This window comes from Serinus canaria, chromosome 11 (genome assembly GCF_022539315.1).
Source record: "Serinus canaria isolate serCan28SL12 chromosome 11, serCan2020, whole genome shotgun sequence".
NCBI lineage: Eukaryota > Metazoa > Chordata > Aves > Passeriformes > Fringillidae > Serinus > Serinus canaria.
In genome coordinates this window covers 9,745,264-9,764,549 of record NC_066325.1, presented here as the reverse complement: position 1 = coordinate 9,764,549, position 19,286 = coordinate 9,745,264, and the positions used below count along the sequence as shown (strand labels likewise).

Genomic DNA, 19,286 nt, shown 5'->3' with positions numbered 1-19,286 from the left:
TTATTGCTGGCACCAAACACAACACATTTATCTTTACAGCATTTTTCAACGTTTAAAAACAGTCAATAGCAACAAAAAGAGGAGATAAAACGGAGGCAGTTTGATTAATTTTAATATTTTAATAACATGCAAATAAAATTCTGATGTTCAAAAAGGAGTCACTGAAAAATGGAGTGTTGATGTACGTCTGACTTCAAAGAATGCACGGATTTACATGATGCAAATATTATCCCTATAAATACTTGAATATAAATAAGCAGAAATCAACAGCAATATCCTCATTAAAAATCAACCCCCAATATTTTATATTAACACTCTGTTTTCTGTTGAGCTGCCCATAAAAAAAATATTTTAATCTGCAAACTGTGGCAGTTCTATAAAACTACAAGTTTTGCTCCTGAGGGTTCCTTTTTTTAACACCTCTCTCTAATCTGCCCAGCCTGCTGAGTAGCATTGACATCAGTAGTACATCAATTTCAGAAAGTGGATTATTTTTACTAGACAGCTATTGTGACATATTGGGTCAGTCATAAATGAAAGATATTCATGCAAGCATGCAATACTTGTAATGAAGTCTCACTCTGACCTTCTGTATGATTGATTCTGTAATTTAGTTTTCTCAGGCAGTGCCTGAAATGAAATGAAATCATGTTGAACAAGTTTTGAATACCCACAGTGCACCAGGAGAAGAAAAATCTGCAGCCCCAGAGGCTTGAGAGAGAGCAGCTGAACGATTTATCTCCATGCTATTATAGCCTTTGCCAGCATTCAACATTTCTTTTTTTTTTTTTTTTTTTTTTTTTTTTTCTTATTTGGCTTAAGTACTTAATTCTGCAGGTAGCTGTAAATGGGAAAATAAAATGCTGTTCAGATTTAAAATGACAGGACAGGAGTATGTGCAGGGGACTGATAAAATATCTTGAATAGAACTGACCTTTCATGTAGCTGAAAGTTACTGGGGGATTCATCCTCATAATTACCATATAGATTATTTTTATTTCTTTCCTGCAATGAAACATTTCAGAGAGCAGTAGTGCTGATTGAATGAAAATTGAACTTGTTAACATTCTTTTCAGCTTAGCCTGTTGTACATAACAGAAGGTTAGCTTTGATGAATTTCAAAATTCTCTTTCTGATATCTAAGAAACAGACAGTAAAATAATTGTCTTTTTTCAGTCTGATTTTTTCTTTTATTCAAAAACGTACTATTGTTAGAGAAACAGGCTGATAGTTTTATAAATATTGTTCACTACATTACTTAGGCTGTTAGAGAAAATGTGTTTCCTATTTGATGAAGATTTGAGCCTGTTTATATTTTATAATTGTTGCAGTGCTGCCAGTGCAGTCAGGATTCTGCACAGATAAGGCTAATTCGTAGTGGAATATGCTCATCTTTAATTATATTACTCCTTAGGAGTGGCACTGTGCTCAAATCAAAGACACAATTGTGACTATTGCTTTTATTTGAAGAAGAGAGTTTTAAAATAAACATCTCAAGAATGTTGCTTTAAAGAGATGAGGTGCAAATTTGAGCTTTTTAAAGGCTGCATACAATAGAAATATTATTAATGTTTCAGAACAGTGGTGCCTTTTACTTACAGCTCAAAATCTTTTTGAGTAGTTTAAATTCCCAAATTACTAATGAATTTTAAGTGAATAGATTAACATAAGATTGGAGAACTAAAAGCTAAAAATGTTGCATTGAAATTGGCAATATATAGTTATTTCACTACTCACCTGACTGGGTACCTCTCATTTATAGGTTTCATTTTCCTTTACAAAGAAACTTATTTCCACATCTCTTTTTTAATACCCAGTCAGTAATCTCCTGTCTGGAGAGAATGGAGTAGGTTTTCAATTAATAAAATGTTATAACAACATTGTTTAATGTGTTGCAGATGAAACAGTTATTTCATGGGTCATTAATGTGTTTAACGCCTGGAATGGTTTATTAAAACAAGCCCTTGTTATTGTTATGGATGTGTTTATTGTCATCTGTGATGCAAAATGTACAACAAATTTCACAAGTTTCTGGGTATTAGTTTATAGAAGTAGCAATTACTCTTACTAGAAAAAGAGATTCCCTTCCATTTTTTCTTGTATTTCTGCGCTGAGTTGCCAAGCTCGGGCTTTAAATCAGCAGGGTTAGTCTGGCTTGCATTGGCCTTGCCCAGCAGAAATGGCAGCTGTTGCTGCCACTGGTTTGCAGAATTTGTGGTACCAGGAAAAATTAATCTCAAGCAACCCTGAATTAAAGGATGCTTGGGCGGCTCTGAGCAGTGACATTTGGCCATGTACAGAACAAGAGGGATGCTCTGGAAATTGAGACCTTTAGGTCTCAGTTGGCAGCTCTGGTGGCTGCTCCCAGCTGGGCTGGGGCACAGCTCAGGGCTGGGTGTTTTGTTTGGTGTGGAATTGAATATTTTATTCTACACCTGATGAGGTAGCTGGGTGTTTCACAGTTACCTTCCAGAGCACCTGGGTGTCCCACAGCAGGGCCCTGGGGACAGCTGGGTGACAGGCTGGGAGCCCTGGAGGCAGCAGAGGCTCTGGCACAGGGCCATGCTGTGGCTTTGGCCTGATGGGAAGATGGTGCTGTCCTGCTAATCAATAGTGTGAAGATTTTCCTATCCTCAGTGACATTGTAATTCTCAGTGGATAATGTAGAGTCATTTTTCTGAGACATGCTCTCTTCTCATTGAACAATGAATGGGTCCCCTGTTAATGAGAGATGGAAATGTCTTCTGCTGCTCTTAAAAAATAGGCCATTCATAGTAACTGCTAGAGAGGACCTGTCCATAGGAAACAAAGTGGCAGCAGTTGCCAAAGACTGGATAGCAGGCACTAAACTAAACTAAAAAATAATAAAAATTGAAACAGGTAGGTTATTGCCTGTTGAGGTCATGAGGGACTCCTGCATAAAAGAAAAGAAGCACAGTAACATTGGAAGAGTGTGGGAAAAGAGAATGTGACTATTTTATAATAAAAGTATCTAAAGCAAGATCCATCAGATCTCAGAAAATATTGTGAGGTGCCACATGAATCTGGGGGAGAGGATATGGCTCACTGGGAAAGCTGTCAGGAGCTGGAACAGAAGCTGAGTGTCTGATGTTCCTAAGAGCTGAGCTCACAAGGAACTCAGGTGTGTATGGCTGTGGATACCAACTGTGCATTAAGCCTAGGCCATGGCTGTAAGCTATTCTGCCTCCTGAGTTTAAACTCCAAAATCAGGTGCTGTTTCCATAAGCCAGCTGAATGAGGCAGATGCTGCAGCTGGTCTGGATGTGCTGTACCTGGCCAAAGGCTTTGTTGGGTCCAGCCACCCTCACTCTTGGGTAATTTGAAAACTTCCTTTGAAATTCCTGCTATTCTCTGCTGTTGCCACTCATGTTTCCCCCTGGACAGCTTACCCAATACTCAGCTTCCACTTCAGGTTTGCAAGAGTTGAAGAAATGTGAAGTCTCTTTAGAGTGTTTAATTACTCCATGTTGTCAGGTAGCTGGAAGAAAAACATACCTGGGTCTGGTAATACAAAAGATAATGAGACCTACTTTTCTGATTTACTTCAGAAACCAACAACTAAATGAACAAACCTCACAGGAAAGAAAAATCACCCAAAACCTAAAGAAAACATATCACTGAACACAGCTACCAACACTTGTAGCAATTTTTAAACATAAAAATGTCATGTAACCCCTGAGTCTGTCCCTCTGCAATTCCTTGCACAATTCTTGTTACCTTTGATAATGTTTGTTAGTTGTCATGCTCCCTCACACTCTCTCCCCACGTTCCTTACTGCATAATAAGGACCTTTGAAGTCTGCCTTTGATTTGGGAGCTGAAGCACCTGAGTTGTGGAGGTTGTAACAGAACTGCTAACAGCGTTTATCTGACGTTCTGGAACTTAATTTCAACTCTCCAGGATTTGTTTGCAATGTGTCGTCCCTGTTTGCACACAGCAGACCTAAGCTTGTGCTGCTAATTTGGAGGGAAGCTCCTCATGCCAAGAGACTCATCAGATCAGAGCCCAGATCTGTGATCTGAGTCACACTTGTATTGTGATCATGCTGTTGGGTGCCTTGTCCAAGAGGAGTGTGATTCAATATGCTTTAAAGTATGGTAGAGGCTTGGGAGGAGGAGACTGGGGAGTCTGTTTTAAAATGCCTCTACAAAATGGTGTCAGAATTAAATTATAAAGAAGTTGTGAATTAGGTGGTGCTAAAACAGCAGCAGCAGCCTCTGGGGGTGGGTGGAGGTCTGTGACCAGCCTGTCCTTGTCTGCCAGAGCAGAAGGACTTGATGGCAGATGAGGCAACCAAGAAGCATGACCTCTCTGGCCTGGGTTGGGGATCATGTGAGGAATCTGCAGGCTCACAGGAAAGTAACTGGGTTAGAACAAAGTTCCCAAAGAGAAAACACTCCAGGATAGGGTGGTGGGGCATCTCCAGTAAGAATTTGAATAAAGAATTGTAAGAATTTCAGAGACAAGTCCTTAGTTTGGTAGCTGTGTGATTTTGCCCTTGCTGTGAGCTTTGTGTGTTTCCTCACCACGTTAACACAGGGTTTTTGGTAGAGACTCACAGCTGAGCATGCTGTCAGTGACTGGGTCCAGCAGAGGCCACAGCACCACTTGCAGAGGGAGTGAGTCCTGGCCCCTGGAGTGGTGCTGGTCTGGCAGGTGCCTGGGTGGTTGGCCCTGTCCCTGGCACCTTCCTGTTTGGAACCACAGCCCTGGTGATGCAGGTGGTGCTGCACTGCCTGGTGTCACTGTGCTCCTGCTGCCTGGCCCTGAGTGTGCTTCCACAGAGGAGATCTTCACTTGTACTCTGCTGGTCTCACACTGCTCCTCCCACCCCTGTCAGTGTGCAAGGAAAGCACCAATGACATTTGCAGTGTGTGCCTTAAACAAGTGCTCAGTGGTGAGAATCATTGCAGGAACATCCCAGGTGCCTGTGCACAAACCCAAAAGGGGCAGAATTTCAGGCCTGGGGTAGGCAGGAACAAAAGTGATCCTTTGCATTGCCAGGTTCCATTATCTGTGCAGTGTAGATATGCAGCAGATGATGCAGTAGGTTATATAACAAGTCTGTGTAAGTGCAAGATGTGGTACCACAAATGAGTGAGTTGATTTTGAGAATACCTATCTTGTATGGCCCCCACAGTAGCCCCCAATGACCCCCAAAATAAGTTGCTCAGTTGTTTTAAGGAACAAATCAGTGGGCCTTCAAGTTCATTTGGTTTGGTTTTTTGTTTTTATTTTATTTTTTTTCTTTTCATGTCTCTTCTATGGTTTATGTGTAAACAGAAGAGAGTAGAGGGACTGGATGGGCACACACACCAAAAAATGGCATGTTCTTCATGTTTTTCAGGCAATAAAATGTGAACCTCTTGTCACCAACCCATCTCTTAGATCCAGATGAAGACATATTTTTATTTTACAAATTGTCACGTACTGTTTCTTGCACACTTTTTTGGGGAATCAAATTTGGTAACTTTACTTTTCTACAGAGACATGAAGTGGAACATGGGTGTTTTTTCACTGCCAGAGAAAAGAAGCTGCTGCTTGTAGGATCTCCTGATAACTGCAGTTTGACAGCTCTATTAGTGATGATGGTGTGTGTGCAGGGGAGAGGAAGGACACTTCTTCAGTGGTGGCAGTACCAAGTGCAACTGTTTTGTATTCTATTAAGTAAGGATTTAATCTCTGACAGAGAAAAGCATCCTGTTAGTTTGATTTGTTTTGATTGGCAGTGAAGTCCAATCCTGTAAAAATTTAGATTAATGGATTCTTTTATCTCTGCTTTACTTGTGGAGAAAAAGAATATTGAGGATTTCTTCTAGAGATATGCTGACAGGACTAAAAGTAAAGGGAGTAATTTACAGTCAGGGACAACTGAGGATTTCACTCTTTACATTGCAGTGCATTTGCTTCAACTTAAATACATCCTTTAAAATATTGCATCAGCTTATGTTACATTGACAGTGATGAATTCCTCAGGCAATAGAATATATAAGAGTCTAAGTCAACTTCTGAAACCAGGGCACAGTGAGCATAACCATAAATGTTGGGTTTTGCTTAGTTATTCCTTAGTTATTTTGGCTGGCAGATTTCTCAATTCCCTTAAACTATCTCATGCAGGGTAGGGTAAGATCCCAGCCCTACATCCTCCTGTAGGCACTTCCATGGGGCACTTCCATCAGTCCTCACGTGACCAGAGTCTCACTGGAGGTATTGCATATTGAAATGATGGAAGGCTGTAGACACTGATTTTAATCAAGACTTCAGTATTGCTCCAAAATGTTCTGAAAAGTAATTTCCTAGTTATATTTTTAAATGTCTTGTTGAATGGTCCCAGAGATTAAAATTATATCAGGGTAGGAATTCAGGATAGAATTACTGTATGGAAATGATTCTTAAAATGCAGGGTAAGTAAGTGGAAATTAGGACATCTCTCAATGTAATGGCTGGATGCATTTATCTGTCAAAATAAATACTAACTCTATTACAAGCTATACTAAGTACTGGATGCTTAATGAGATGCTAACAGAAGAGCAAACTACCTTTTATTAATATAATTTTTTCACTTAGTACTGCATGGTACTTTGGAAAACACCTTTGATAAAACTGTATAAATTAAAGCATGGGAATTTACACATTCCTTTCTTTTTCTTTTCTTTTTTTAAAATCTCCTTACTCCATTATTTGCTTTCCAGTGTCTGTTGATGCATTGATATTTTATTTAGTTTTGAGAACTTGTTCTTTTACAAATCCATGTAAAATAAGCTGTATATTTGTCATAGGCTGTGAGAGGTGTCCTTTAGCAATAGGACTGAATATGACTTTTATGGCATGACTGTCTAAAGTGATTAGAACTGTTGAGAGTAGGACAGTTTGATGGGCAGATATCTTTATGGTTCCTTTGATGAGGCCTTCTATGAACCAAGTGCTGAATGTCTTTATCACGTTTGCAACAGGGTGGTGACAGCTGGTTAAGAGATTTCGCCTACAAAGTCACCACACAGCTGTTTTGAGAAGGGGAAAACATTTTGGACTATATTTTGTTTTTTTTTTAAATCCAGGTATATCATTAGAATCAGAAGGGTAAAAATTATTTGGGTTGGAAGGGACCTTAAAGATCCTCTCCTTCCAACCCCCCTGCCATGGGCAGGAAACCTTCCCCCAGACCAGGTGCTCAGGGCCCCATCCTGCCTGGCCTTGAGCATTTCTGTGCAAGGCTTCATTCATCCCCCTCACATTACAGAATTGCTCCCCAACACCTTATCCAACCCCCCTGATCTCTGTTAGAGCCTTCCCCCTTGCCCTGTCCCAGCAGAGCCCCCAGAGGTGCCCAGTGCTGCCCTCAATGAATGTCTCTGTACCTGAGGGGTTTGTAGCCCTCATGTAGGATGACAGCAGATTGATGTGAGTCAAAGCCTTTCAGCCTGCAGAGGGGTTAGACAAGTTATTTCTCTTCTGGCTTGGTCCCACACGTCATGTCCTTGTCTGATTATCATGCTGAGTAAACCAGTGCTTGAGCTTTGCCTGACTTGCTTTAGGATCACCAGGTTTTGTCTAACTTCAATCTAAGGCTGTAAAGCAGATCAGGTTCAATCAAAACTTGATACTGTCTGCTTGAGGAGTTCATGAATTTTTGTCAGAACTGATCTCTTGCTTTTGCTTAATGTTACAAAAGTCTTGAATGCTTTTAATACTCTTGTATCACATTTACTTTGGGTAAATTTATGTAAAAGAGCTTGTGATATTCTCTAAATTTCTCCCAGTACTCTCAGTGGGTTATTATTGGGTATGTGATTATTATTGGGTGTGTTTTCAGTTTTCATACAGTAATGTAATTAGGATGTCATGTGGGTGCTTCAGTGCACTTGCATTTCCATATGTGCTTCTGATACAGGATGATTTTCATTGTTAAACATTTCTTTGATAAACATCTCAAGCACAATGAAATGCTACTGATCCTTTCAGTTTGGTATTGGCCTTTGGTGGTATCGGGGAAAAATAAGAGTAAAGATAATTGATGGAAATTTTGTTTTCTTGATTTTAGCTCCCTTCTTAGAAGACTTTTGTTTGCTCAGGAGCTATAGGAAAATGCCATGGACTTTAATATTGCTATGAGCTAGCCTCCCTGCCTTCTTTCCAAACCACTGTACACACAGAAAAAATGGCTTATACTTCTTTGTCTGGAAGCTCTGGTATAGGTACCATAGGTTGTTCAGGGCCACAGCATTGTACCACAAAGCAAAAAATGAAAACCCTGTTCCTTTTTTTTAAAATATTGATCAGCCATATAAGTTAAACTGAAAGTGCAGAAAATACATTGGTTTTTTATTTTCACATGGACACATGAATAATAAGGGATTGGATATTATATGAAACATTTTTTTCATATAATATGTTTTATCAGTTTAGTTCTAAATGGCCAATTACAAAATCTTATTGCCATTCCTAGATTTCACTGAAGCTCTTAAGATTGAAAAAAAAGGCTAAAGAAATCAGGAAAAGATGCAGAAAAGAAAAACTGAAATTAAGTAAGTGGATGCAGAAAACCCACACAAGCATCAGATAGCATCAGAAAAAGGGACAGTTAAGAATTCATGGGCTTGTGTATAAAATTAGATTCTGGGTCAGTGCAAGTCAAGAGAATTTAGTCTCAATAAAATCATAGATGCAACCGAAATGACAAGACTTGGAGTAAATGGTTTGTAACCCTTGTCACCACATTTTGTTGCCTCAGTGTAAAGGCCAGAAAGGCCTGCATTGTGTAGCAATAAAGGGAGAACAAAAGCAAGGCTTTCAGGGGTAGAACACCTCCAAGGAAGGCCTGTCTGCACAATAACGAAGAAAGTTAGTTTTTCTGAGGGAAGGTTATTCTGATCATCTTCAGCTTTGCTGGAGAAAGCCAGCAGAGTTTTTTCTTCCTGCACTAATGTCTGTAAGCTGAAATGATTGGAGTAATAGGCAGAGTGATATCGTTTCACAAAAGACTTTGAATGACTTCCAGATGCCACTGCCAATACAAGTCACAATCAAAATGACCCTGTAGTTAACAGCAGTAAATTTTCACAGAAAGGTGCCCTGAAGCAAATGGGTATTTCAGCCAATAAGTCTGATGTTTTGCTCTTTCTGTATCAAGTGCTCCACTTTTGGCACACACACTCATCTCTAAGGAGCTGCAGTCCTTCACTGAAAACATTAAAAGCATTTAAGAAGTAGGAAAGGCAGTGTGGTATGGTGTGGATGGTGAGCCAAGCTGGCAAGGGCTGGGGAAGCAAGGGGAAAATGAGGGTGAGCCCTGGGCACAGGATCTGCATCATGGGCTTGTGAGGTTAACTTGATCTCTACTGGACCCAGCTGCATTTTTATGCTAAAGAAGGACTTGTTTTACTGTATGAAAGAGACCCAGCTGTCACATTCAGAATTAATATGATTTACTGCTGTAGGGAAACAGTGAGCTGCAGTATTTGTGTATAAAGGTACATGAGGCAGGGTGTGCCTCTTGTCTACCACGTGTTGCTTCTTTGCATGGCCACCCTTGTCCCAGCCAAGGAAAGGCTTCCAGGAGCACAGAACCACTGCCTCTGTGGAGGGAAAAGTTACAAAAAGTAAGGGAAGGTCATTTGGGCTAAACTTTTACCTCCATGCTGACACAGATTTTTGAAAACTGGTTTGTACTTATCCATACTTAATAAGAGAGCACCAGGAAGGTCAGGCTCTGTTGTGGAAGTCCAGTGGGCTCCCACAATCGCTGTTTTGTTCTGTGTCATTTCATTAAGGATCATTGCAGCTGCTGCTAATTGTGATGTGGCTTATTAATAATGAAAGAGTTTTCAAAATCTAATTTATTTCTCATGTTTCTGGCTGTTCAAACAATGACTGTAGATTAATCGGGTTGCTGAATCAATTTGTGAGCTATTTATTCTCCTATTAACTTTTTAAAAAATCTTCTTTTCTGTTTACATGTTCCTTCATTGTGTATTGATCTGTGTGTGGTCCAAAAAAAAATTAGTTTTCATAGGCAGATTGCAGCTGACTTTACCTTCAGGGTTTTGCTTCTTTTTATTTACAAATGGGGCAAATGTTGTGCAGATGCAGGAGACACAGTTTGTGCCCTCAAGAAACAGTGGAAGCAAAACCATGCAAGTGCTTGTGTGTCTGAGAAGTTGAGTACAAGAAAAATAAAGTTGGTGATTTGTACATCGATTTTGCTACACATTTTGCTACTTCCACATGTTTGATTGTTGGATTAAAGATAAAAATGTGCAGTTTTATGTGCTACTTGCCAACAGGGCTCTTTAGGAGTGTTTAGGATTACTGGACTGGCTCTCCAGCCTGCTGCAGTGAATGCACTCCAGACATGCAGGGCAGTGTTCTGTGTTTAGAACAGATTTAAAATCTACCCAGACAGGACTGGTTTATACCTACTGCTGTTACTTGTAAAGGCCAAGAATTATTGAAACTCAGTAAAGGAAGATGCTTTTCTCTCTATATCTATATCCCCTCATCCCACCCCACTTTTGTTTACTTTCTGACAACAGTTTGTGTCTCCTCATTTGCAGTGTTTTCCTGAATCCTCAGTTATCCTGTTTCCCTATTGTTTATGTGGGTATTTCTCACTTCATCAAGAGAAAAAAAATGTTTAAAAACAGAGAAATGCATTTCTTAGTCAAAGAACAAAATAAGCAGGCCCAGTTGGGGGAAAATGTGAAGTCTGGAGCAATTATAGTAACTGTTGCTGCACTTAATTTCTTAAAAATATGTTTAACTCATTAAAAAAGGAAGGAAGCAAACTGCATGTTGACAGTGCTGCTTCTGTAAGCCTGTGAAAATAAATTCACCTGCTAGTGCTGTATGGGAACTGCTGATATCTAACCACCATTTCCATCTCTTGTAGGATCAGAGTCACAGCCAAGTCTCCCAGTACCGGCAGGACCACTCTCTGATTATGAGATCCATTGTGCACATGACTGATGCTGCTCACTCGGGAATTATGGCTCCCTCCCAGCTCACCACCATCAACCAGTCTCAGCTGAGCGCGCAGCTGGGGCTAAATTTAGGAGGCACTAATTTGCCACACACTTCTCCCTCCCCTCCTGCAAGTAAATCAGCCACTCCTTCCCCATCTAGCTCTATCAATGAGGAAGATGCAGATGAATCAAACAGAGTAAGTTATTCCATGTGCAGCAAGGCTCACACATCCACACACTGGGTTTTCATGGACGTGGCAGTATCAGCTCAGCTGCAGTGGAGTCATTTAAAACACAAATGTTTTAAAACACAAATGCCACAGTAAAGTGGAATATGATCAATTTGCTGATTTCCTTCTTTACTTAAGAAGTATCTATCCTATCATCATAATAATGAACCTAAGAATAGACAGATATATATATATGTGTGTATATATATATATATGTATATATGTGTATGTTTCTTCTGGTGTAATCTGACTCAGATTTTCAGATCTGTTGAATCTCTTCAGGCATCAGTCTTGGACAGTTTTGTCATTTTGGTATTCTCTGGAGTCATGTAAAACATGGATGTGTTTAGAGAGAAGTAAGATAAGCTTTCTTCTAACTGAAAGTTTAGTTAACTTATATCTTCCTTTAAATAAATCTCTTATAAAAGGAAAAATATTGACCAAATGAAGAACAAATGTTATAGCAGTATATGTAAAAGCCTAATTTTAGACTGTTCCATAAAAGGTTTTCTCATTAAGCTGTGGAAAGCTCATTGTACAGGATCCTCAAAATATCAAAGTAAATCACAGTCACAGAGATATGTTTCATATTACAAATCATATTTAGAGCCACTTGATCCCCTTGTTGCAATCATCTGTGCATAGCTCAACAACAGAGGGCACGGGGCACACACAGGGAGCAGAGCTGCTGGGATCCCCATCCCAGAGGGAAGAGAGGGGCTGTTGGAGCCTGGCCAGAGCACAGAGCTCCCCCACGGGCACCTGCCCTGCCCTGGGGGCCTGGGGGAGCACAGCCAGTGCTCCTGCAGGTGGGCACACACTGCCCCATTGCTGCTGCTGCTGCTTTTTGCCTGAAGGGTGGGGTTTTTAACCCCTGGCCCATGTCTGAGTTGCCAGTCTAAGCCTGGGAACTGGGAAATGCCTCCAGGCTTTTGCCTTTTGAGTCTCAACTGCTGAGATTGGATCATAAAGGAAAAACATAGATGGCCTCTTCAAAATATGCTGTGAACTAAATCTTAATATTTTTAAATACAAATTAGCATTGGGGTGTCCTTTTTTAGGTCAGACTTGAAAGATGTGACTCTCAGAGCCATGCTTAGAGTGAGTAGTAACTACTCTTGCATTTAGTTCCAGGAGATCCAGGGAGATAATGCTGACACCAAGTACTCTTTGCTAGAGAGAAGGGCTGCACAACAGGGCTCTCCCAGGTGTTGCCTACATAACAGCTTTATCCATGTAATATTACCACTGACTGTAAATAATTGTTTTGCAATTTATCTGACTTATTTAATGCACTTAGTGACTGTTCTTGTTCTTACTGTTCCTTAGGCTACTGGAGAAAAAAGAGCTGCCCCAGATTCTGGCAAGAAGCCCAAGACCCCAAAGAAGAAGAAAAAGAAAGACCCCAATGAGCCACAAAAGCCAGTGTCAGCATATGCCCTTTTCTTCAGGGACACACAAGCTGCAATTAAAGGACAGAACCCAAATGCTACATTTGGAGATGTTTCAAAAATAGTGGCATCTATGTGGGACAGCTTAGGAGAAGAACAAAAACAGGTAAATTGATGCAGGGTTGTCTCACAAGAATATAGTAATCCTTGTTAAAAAATCCTCCTACCTCTTCTCTGAGTGTACCCTGCTACCTTCTGATGTAGAAATCTACCTCTGTAGAGCTAAACTGAGTTTTGAGCTTGCTGAAGACCTGCATCTAAAAATTATCTTTTTGTAAGAGCCAACAGGTAGTGTTAAATGACTGTATTTGTCTTTAAATTTTAAAGGGCAGTTTGTAAAAGAGCTCAGGTTATAGTGTCCTAGAGTCCTCTTAAAACCACCTTTTGATGATTCCTATTTCAAAGCCCTTGTTTCCTATTAATAAGTTAGAAAAGAGGAAGGTAGAGCATATTTACCATTTCCTTTGATCTGCCTTATGAATTTGTTACAAAGCGTGTTGATTTCTAACCTTTGAAGCCAATCCTCTGAGTCTCATTACAATGTTGTGTGGGAAATGCTATCTCCAACTCCAACTGGGTACAGAGTGATGAGTTTTGTACTTCCTTGAGGGTTATTCTTCTTCCTATACATATGGAAGTGCTGCACATGGATTAAAGTGGGTTAAAAACACCCTTTGTTTTGTTCCCAGTAACAGTAAATAGAAGCCTGTATGGGAGGACAGATTCCCAGATGGGACACCTTTTGGCAAGAGATGAATGGTACTTTTTGCTGAAATACATTTAGAAACTTTTAGTCTGATCTAACAGGTGATAATGAACATGTTTTAAAGGTGAACTTTAATTTAACCATGATTAAAAATACAGATTAGTAATTTTTGCCTAACAGTTCTTGTTTAACTCAGTGAGATTCTCTCATGCTGGCTTTGGGGCAAGTCCAAGCTCTTTGATCCACCTGTTTTAAAGGTGTACAGATTTTTTTTATATGTAGTTCAAATATTCTTTTTTTTTTAAAAATGCACAGGTGTATTCTGCTATTCTGGCCTACTGCTGATACATTTTGGCATTTGTAATACCCAATTTTCTAATAATCCTGCTACTTGGAGTCAATAAACAGTTTTCTGGGGAAGGAAAGAGTGCATAGGTAGTCTTGTCAATCAGTTTGCTGCTCAGACTGATGTCAAATAGCAGCTTTTTGTTATTCCTGATAATCAGCATAAATTGTACTGCAAGTCCAGCAAGTAGCCCTGAAAGCCTGTTAGCACCTGCAAGAATATTTAGGACTTTCAAGGAAGAAAAAGCACATCTAACAGTAGAGTGCTTTCAGGGGTTTTGGTTTATGTTTTTTGTTTTCTGTGCAAGTGATGTTGAGATCATTCTGGTAAAAAAAAAATCTTAGCAGTTGAAGTTGTTGAAATTGTGGTCTCTTTTAATAGGTATATAAAAGAAAAACTGAAGCTGCCAAAAAAGAATACCTAAAGGCACTTGCTGCCTACAGAGCAAGCCTTGTTTCTAAGGTAAGCCTAATATTGCCTTTGATATGATGCAAGTGAGCTTTTACCAATGATATTGAAATATTTGGGACAAGGGGGGATGTCATGCACAACAGAATAGAATCATGGCATTTCTGTACTACAGCTCTACAAGATGTTGTGCTGCTGCTTGAACCCTGCAAAAATAATTTCATCTCTCTGCTGGCATACTAATGATTACCAGAAACCATCTTTGTAATTGTACATCTTCCTTGAGCTGTGGAGGCAAAGTAATGCACTTCACCACTAAAATAAAATTCAGTCCTGAGAAATACACTGACCTTTTGACATTAATATTTGCAAGCTGTTTGCAGAGGTTTGTTTTTCCTCAAGTGCTGCTTCTCAAAGGACAGGCTTGCTTTGCGTGGCGTTGGAGAGCAGTTGCTGTGTGACAAAGCTTAAGTATTTTTGCAGGTGAGGGGAAAGAAATGTGTGGTGGCTCTGAATTTGGAGAGTACTAAAAATGGACTAGCTGGCAGTGAGCCACAAGGAGTATTTTACTTGATCCTGAGTTAAAATAAAACCTGTGAAGAAAACAAAGCTCTGCTGTCTTACTTGAGAATTTACCTTTCTAGACAGCAGCACTTTGCAGGTTGTGGTTCTGTTGCATCTGAATATCACAAATGGAAATGTGCTTATAGACATCTAAAATATGGATAAAACCTTGGGTGATGATGTCTTAACTACTGAGGATATTTATTTGAATGTACAACTGCAGATGGAAAGTTGCTGTGTATTTTAATTATTGATTAAAAATACAACTTCAGAAATTATACATGTGTTTTTGAAAGATGGAAGATTTCTTCTTCTTATGTTAAGTAGCTGTGTATTTTTGTTGCCTCTGGGACTTAGGTAATATTCTAAAAGCCTTTTGTATCACAATGCTAAGTTCAAGATCAACAGGATTCTAAATACCTTTGAGAGATATTATTTTGTGAATCTTAAGTTCCCTTTTCAGAATGATCAGAAATCATATTTTCTTTCCCCAAATCTATGGGACCAGGACTACCAAGTAACTTTTGGGCAGATTGCAGGTGAAAATGACACTCAAAGTCATTTTATCTCTTCTCCTCTAAATTAAGACATCCTTGCTGTAGCTGTTTCACAGGAGATGGTTGCTCACGGTAGGGATGGGAGAGAGACTTGTGCAGCACAATTTATTACATTCTCAGGTAAATGTCTAAAGAGTGTCAGTAAATTGCTCATTGGTTGGTAACTCATGGGGTGGGGAGTGTGTATGCTGCTGACTCCCAAAGAGCAGGGTTTTTAAAAAACATTTAAATATATTGGGCCTGTTCTAGCTCTCTCAGAGACAAAATGGATGTGGCATCTGTGGCTTTCTGCTGTTGATCAAGGGCACAAGTTACTTTTTGTCCAAGGAAGACCAGGAGGTACCATATAGGGAGGCAGATAAAGAGGTGATGCAATGCACTGCTGATCAGTGATTGTTTTCAGACTGCAGATTGATCTTTTCTGATAGAAAACAAAAGATGGCAAAGGTCTCTGAGTAGCTGTTACCTTTATTACCATGTAAACAGTAACAATGTTTTTTCTGTTGAAAAGACAATTAATTTCTCTTCCAAACACAGGCTGCTGCAGAATCTGCTGAGGCCCAGACAATTCGTTCTGTTCAGCAAACACTGGCATCCACAAATTTGTCTTCCTCCCTCATTCTGAATAGCTCTCTTTCGCAACACGCGACGGTGCCGGCATCTCCCCAAACTCTCCAGCAGCCCCTTTCCAGAGCCATTGCTCCAAAACCCTTGACCATGAGACTGCCAATGAATCAGATTGTAGCTTCTGTTACCATTGCCCCAAACATGCCAACAAACATTGCAGCTCCATTGATAAGCTCCATGGGCTCAAACATGGTGGCAACGCCGTCTTCGTCTCAGCTCAGCCCCTCCATGCAAAGCCAGCAGCACCAGATGCAGCAGCTCCAGCAGCAGCAGATGCAGCAGATGCAACAGCAGCAGCTACATCAGCATCAAATGCATCAGCAAATACAACAGCAAATGCAGCAGCAGCATTTTCAGCACCACATGCAGCAACATTTGCAGCAGCAGCAGCAGCAGCAGCATCTCCAGCAGCAGATGAATCAACAGCAGATGCAACAGCAACTGCAGCACATACAGCTTCAGCAAATGCAGCAGCAGCAAATGCAGCATATGCAACACCAGTCCCAGCCTTCTCCTCAGCAGCATTCCCCGGGAGCCCCGCAGATCACTTCTCCCATCCCTGCCATTGGGAGCCCTCAGCCAGCACCTCAGCAGCACCAGTCACAAATACAATCTCAGACACAGACTCAAGTATTATCACAGGTCAGTATTTTCTGAAGAGAAACGATCTTGCAACATGGCTTTGTGTTGATGGAGGGGTAGGGGTAAACCATATTTGGCTGAAAACTGTAAATTGTTGATGGTAGTTATGCAGGGATGCATAACAGATCAAATGATCCTCTAAAGTGTCTATTAGATAGGCAATAAAGAACTACAATGTAGCTGTGTATCATCTTTTAGCTGACTATAAATCCTTTTGTTTAAAAGAAAAAATGCTCTTCTCTTTTTCATGTGATGCCTTTTTAATTTATTTAAGCTTTACCTACAATATGTGAATCAACTGGCCTAAAAATTACCTGGACCTTATGACTGCAGAATGGCCTTTCAGAGTTATATGCTATAGCCCTTCTTTCTCTAAAAGTGACTAATGCACTTCAAGGCAGTATGAACTCATGAAGCCCTTAAAGCACAGTTGTAACTACCTGTAAAATTATGATTGGATTTCATACAATCGTACTTGTATGACATGAGTTAGTTGATGGCATTTTTTGTCATGAAAAAATAGAGTAAATCACAGATTTTTGCCAAAGCTCTTATTTTTTTTTTTCTTTTTCTTTCCTAAATGTCTTCAGAAAAACAAATGCAAGTAACTGGACGTAAATGTTTGACCCAAGTTTTCACTTCATTTCTCCAAATAAACCTGCCATAGTTCGTAAGAAAATATATATTGACATTTACCTTCTTACGCTAATTCCAATTACAGAACAAATGTGAATATTATATTCTGTGTCCAAGTGATGAGTTTCAGATTTAATACACTGTATTTTTAAAAGGGAAATGCACTTAAATAAAACTGTTATTACAGAAAGCTAAGATGAGAAATGCAAGTTATTAATACGCTGTAAAACCAGTAGAATATTTAAATGAAACTCCACAACTGAATAATCAATGTAAATATTTTCTTTAAAAGTTGTAAGTTTTCATATCATGTGTTGTAAAGTTTTCATAAATGAGGCTTTAATGTAAACACTGGTAACATGAATTATTAATTGCTACATTGCTTATTGTGTTTTTATGCTGTTTTATACTTTTTTATGAGTTATGATAGCAGCAATTAAGTTGTTTGTATTTTGCTTATCTAAAATAAATGCTTTTATCTTGCTATAGAATAAACACATTTCGGTTAAAACTGATGAGCTGTAAGTCTTTGATAGAGAAACCAGAAATGTTTCCTTCTGCAGATGCTTTCTTGGACATTTTTCAACTCCAGCTTTGGATTTTAATCAGACATTCTGGGTGAACAGGTTCCAGTGGGATCAGAGCAAGCCCTTGGCTCTTGTATCCTCCAAGATGCTCTGCTGCAGAGTTGTGGGCAACTTCTCTGAGGTGTCTGTGACTCCAGAGAGAGAAAGCAAGTGCTGGGGTCACAGAGCAGTCCTGGTGCCCTGTGCTGACGAGGTGCAGGAACAGGGCAGTGAACCTGTCTCAGCTGTGATGTTCAGAGATGGAATCAGCACAAATTGCTTCTTTGTATCCGAGAGTTCCAGATGTAAATGCAGCTACTGCCATGGGCTTGCTTCCCTCTGTAAGCCTCCAGCTCTTGACTGGGGCTGCTCCCAGGCTGTCTGACTTTTATCTTCTCGTTAAGGTAGAATGTGATGGAGTGGGGAGGGATGGATGGGGCAGGTCTTTCATATGAAGGCTTTGGAAACATTAACATCCAGCGTGTTGTCAGGTTATTTGTGCTGTTCCTGTATTTTTTCTCTGAACAGAAAGGAGAGAGCCTCTATTTTCTTTTTTCCCTTCTTCTCCTGCAGTATCTGTGCTGTGAGTGCAGTCTGACCACTATCCCCAGTTGTCTGGCATGATTAATTACAGCATCTGTCCTGTCAGAAGCTATAATGAAGAGGTCTTGATAAAAATTGCAAATTACCACTGGCAACAATCTTAAACTGCTTATGATAAAATGAAAATTAAAAACAGCAAGTGTCAAGCCTGAGCAGAATCCTAATCCTGTTTGAGGCATGGCTACCGTGCTCAGAGCACAGCCCAAAAATAATGGAATAGAAATCCCCAAAAAAGTTGCAGCCAGACTTGAGGGAAGAGGTACTACACCATGTGATTTTCTTCATAATGAATTCATCTTTCAATATTTCATCATCCTCAGGTACTCTGCTTATTATGTACAAATATTGAACAGCAAGAGATTCTAATTATAAATTTATAGATTTCTTGGAGCAGAAAAAATCATATATAAATTGAAGTTTTTCATAATAGGTGTTAGTTGACAGCTACCCATGCTCCTAATAGCCTTAGCATGATATCTAATAATGCCTGGGATGGGGAGGGTGTTTATTCCAAGTGCAAGGAAGCCTGTCTGCATTAAAAATGGCACAACAGAGGCTGGCTGGGAGAGATTTCGTGTGTGTCAGTTTTAACCAATGTTACATAACAAAGGAAACCATTTTATAGACACTTTTGAAACCTTTAGACAAATGTCTTCAGAAATAATTGCTAAACTGCATGTGACAGTAATTGTGTATTAGTTCTATAATTGTCATTTTGAAGACCTATGAAGTATCGTTGGAAAAATGTCACAAGTGATAAGAGTTAATTACAACTGAAGTCTGTTTTCAACTATTTGCAGCGAGAAGCAGGTGTTATTACACTCATTAAATGGTTTCATAAATCCTGGGTTTTATCACATTTGATTAAGAGCTGCTGAACTACTGATGTTCAATTCCAGGAAAAATAGTTTTAATTACTGCAGCTAAAAAAAAAAAAAAGGAAATTAATCATCAAGCAGGACTGTACA

General features: G+C 39.7%; 2 protein-coding genes across 3 annotated transcripts in view; both read left to right on the top strand.

Annotated features, from left to right (window-relative positions):
• TOX3 (TOX high mobility group box family member 3) overlaps positions 1–17,609 on the top strand; it is a 97,973-nt gene extending 80,364 nt beyond the window's left edge. For both annotated transcript variants that reach the window (XM_018914588.3, XM_009090624.4), the window contains 4 exons: positions 10,910–11,179; positions 12,542–12,769; positions 14,097–14,177; positions 15,782–17,609. In XM_018914588.3, coding sequence (XP_018770133.1) covers positions 10,910–11,179; positions 12,542–12,769; positions 14,097–14,177; positions 15,782–16,528 — 1,326 coding nt within the window. In that variant the 3' untranslated portion in view covers positions 16,529–17,609. The remainder of the gene's footprint in view (positions 1–10,909; positions 11,180–12,541; positions 12,770–14,096; positions 14,178–15,781) is intronic.
• AKTIP (AKT interacting protein) overlaps positions 1–19,286 on the top strand; it is a 1,131,926-nt gene that overhangs the window by 338,010 nt on the left and 774,630 nt on the right. The gene's annotated exons all lie outside the window — the stretch shown is intronic.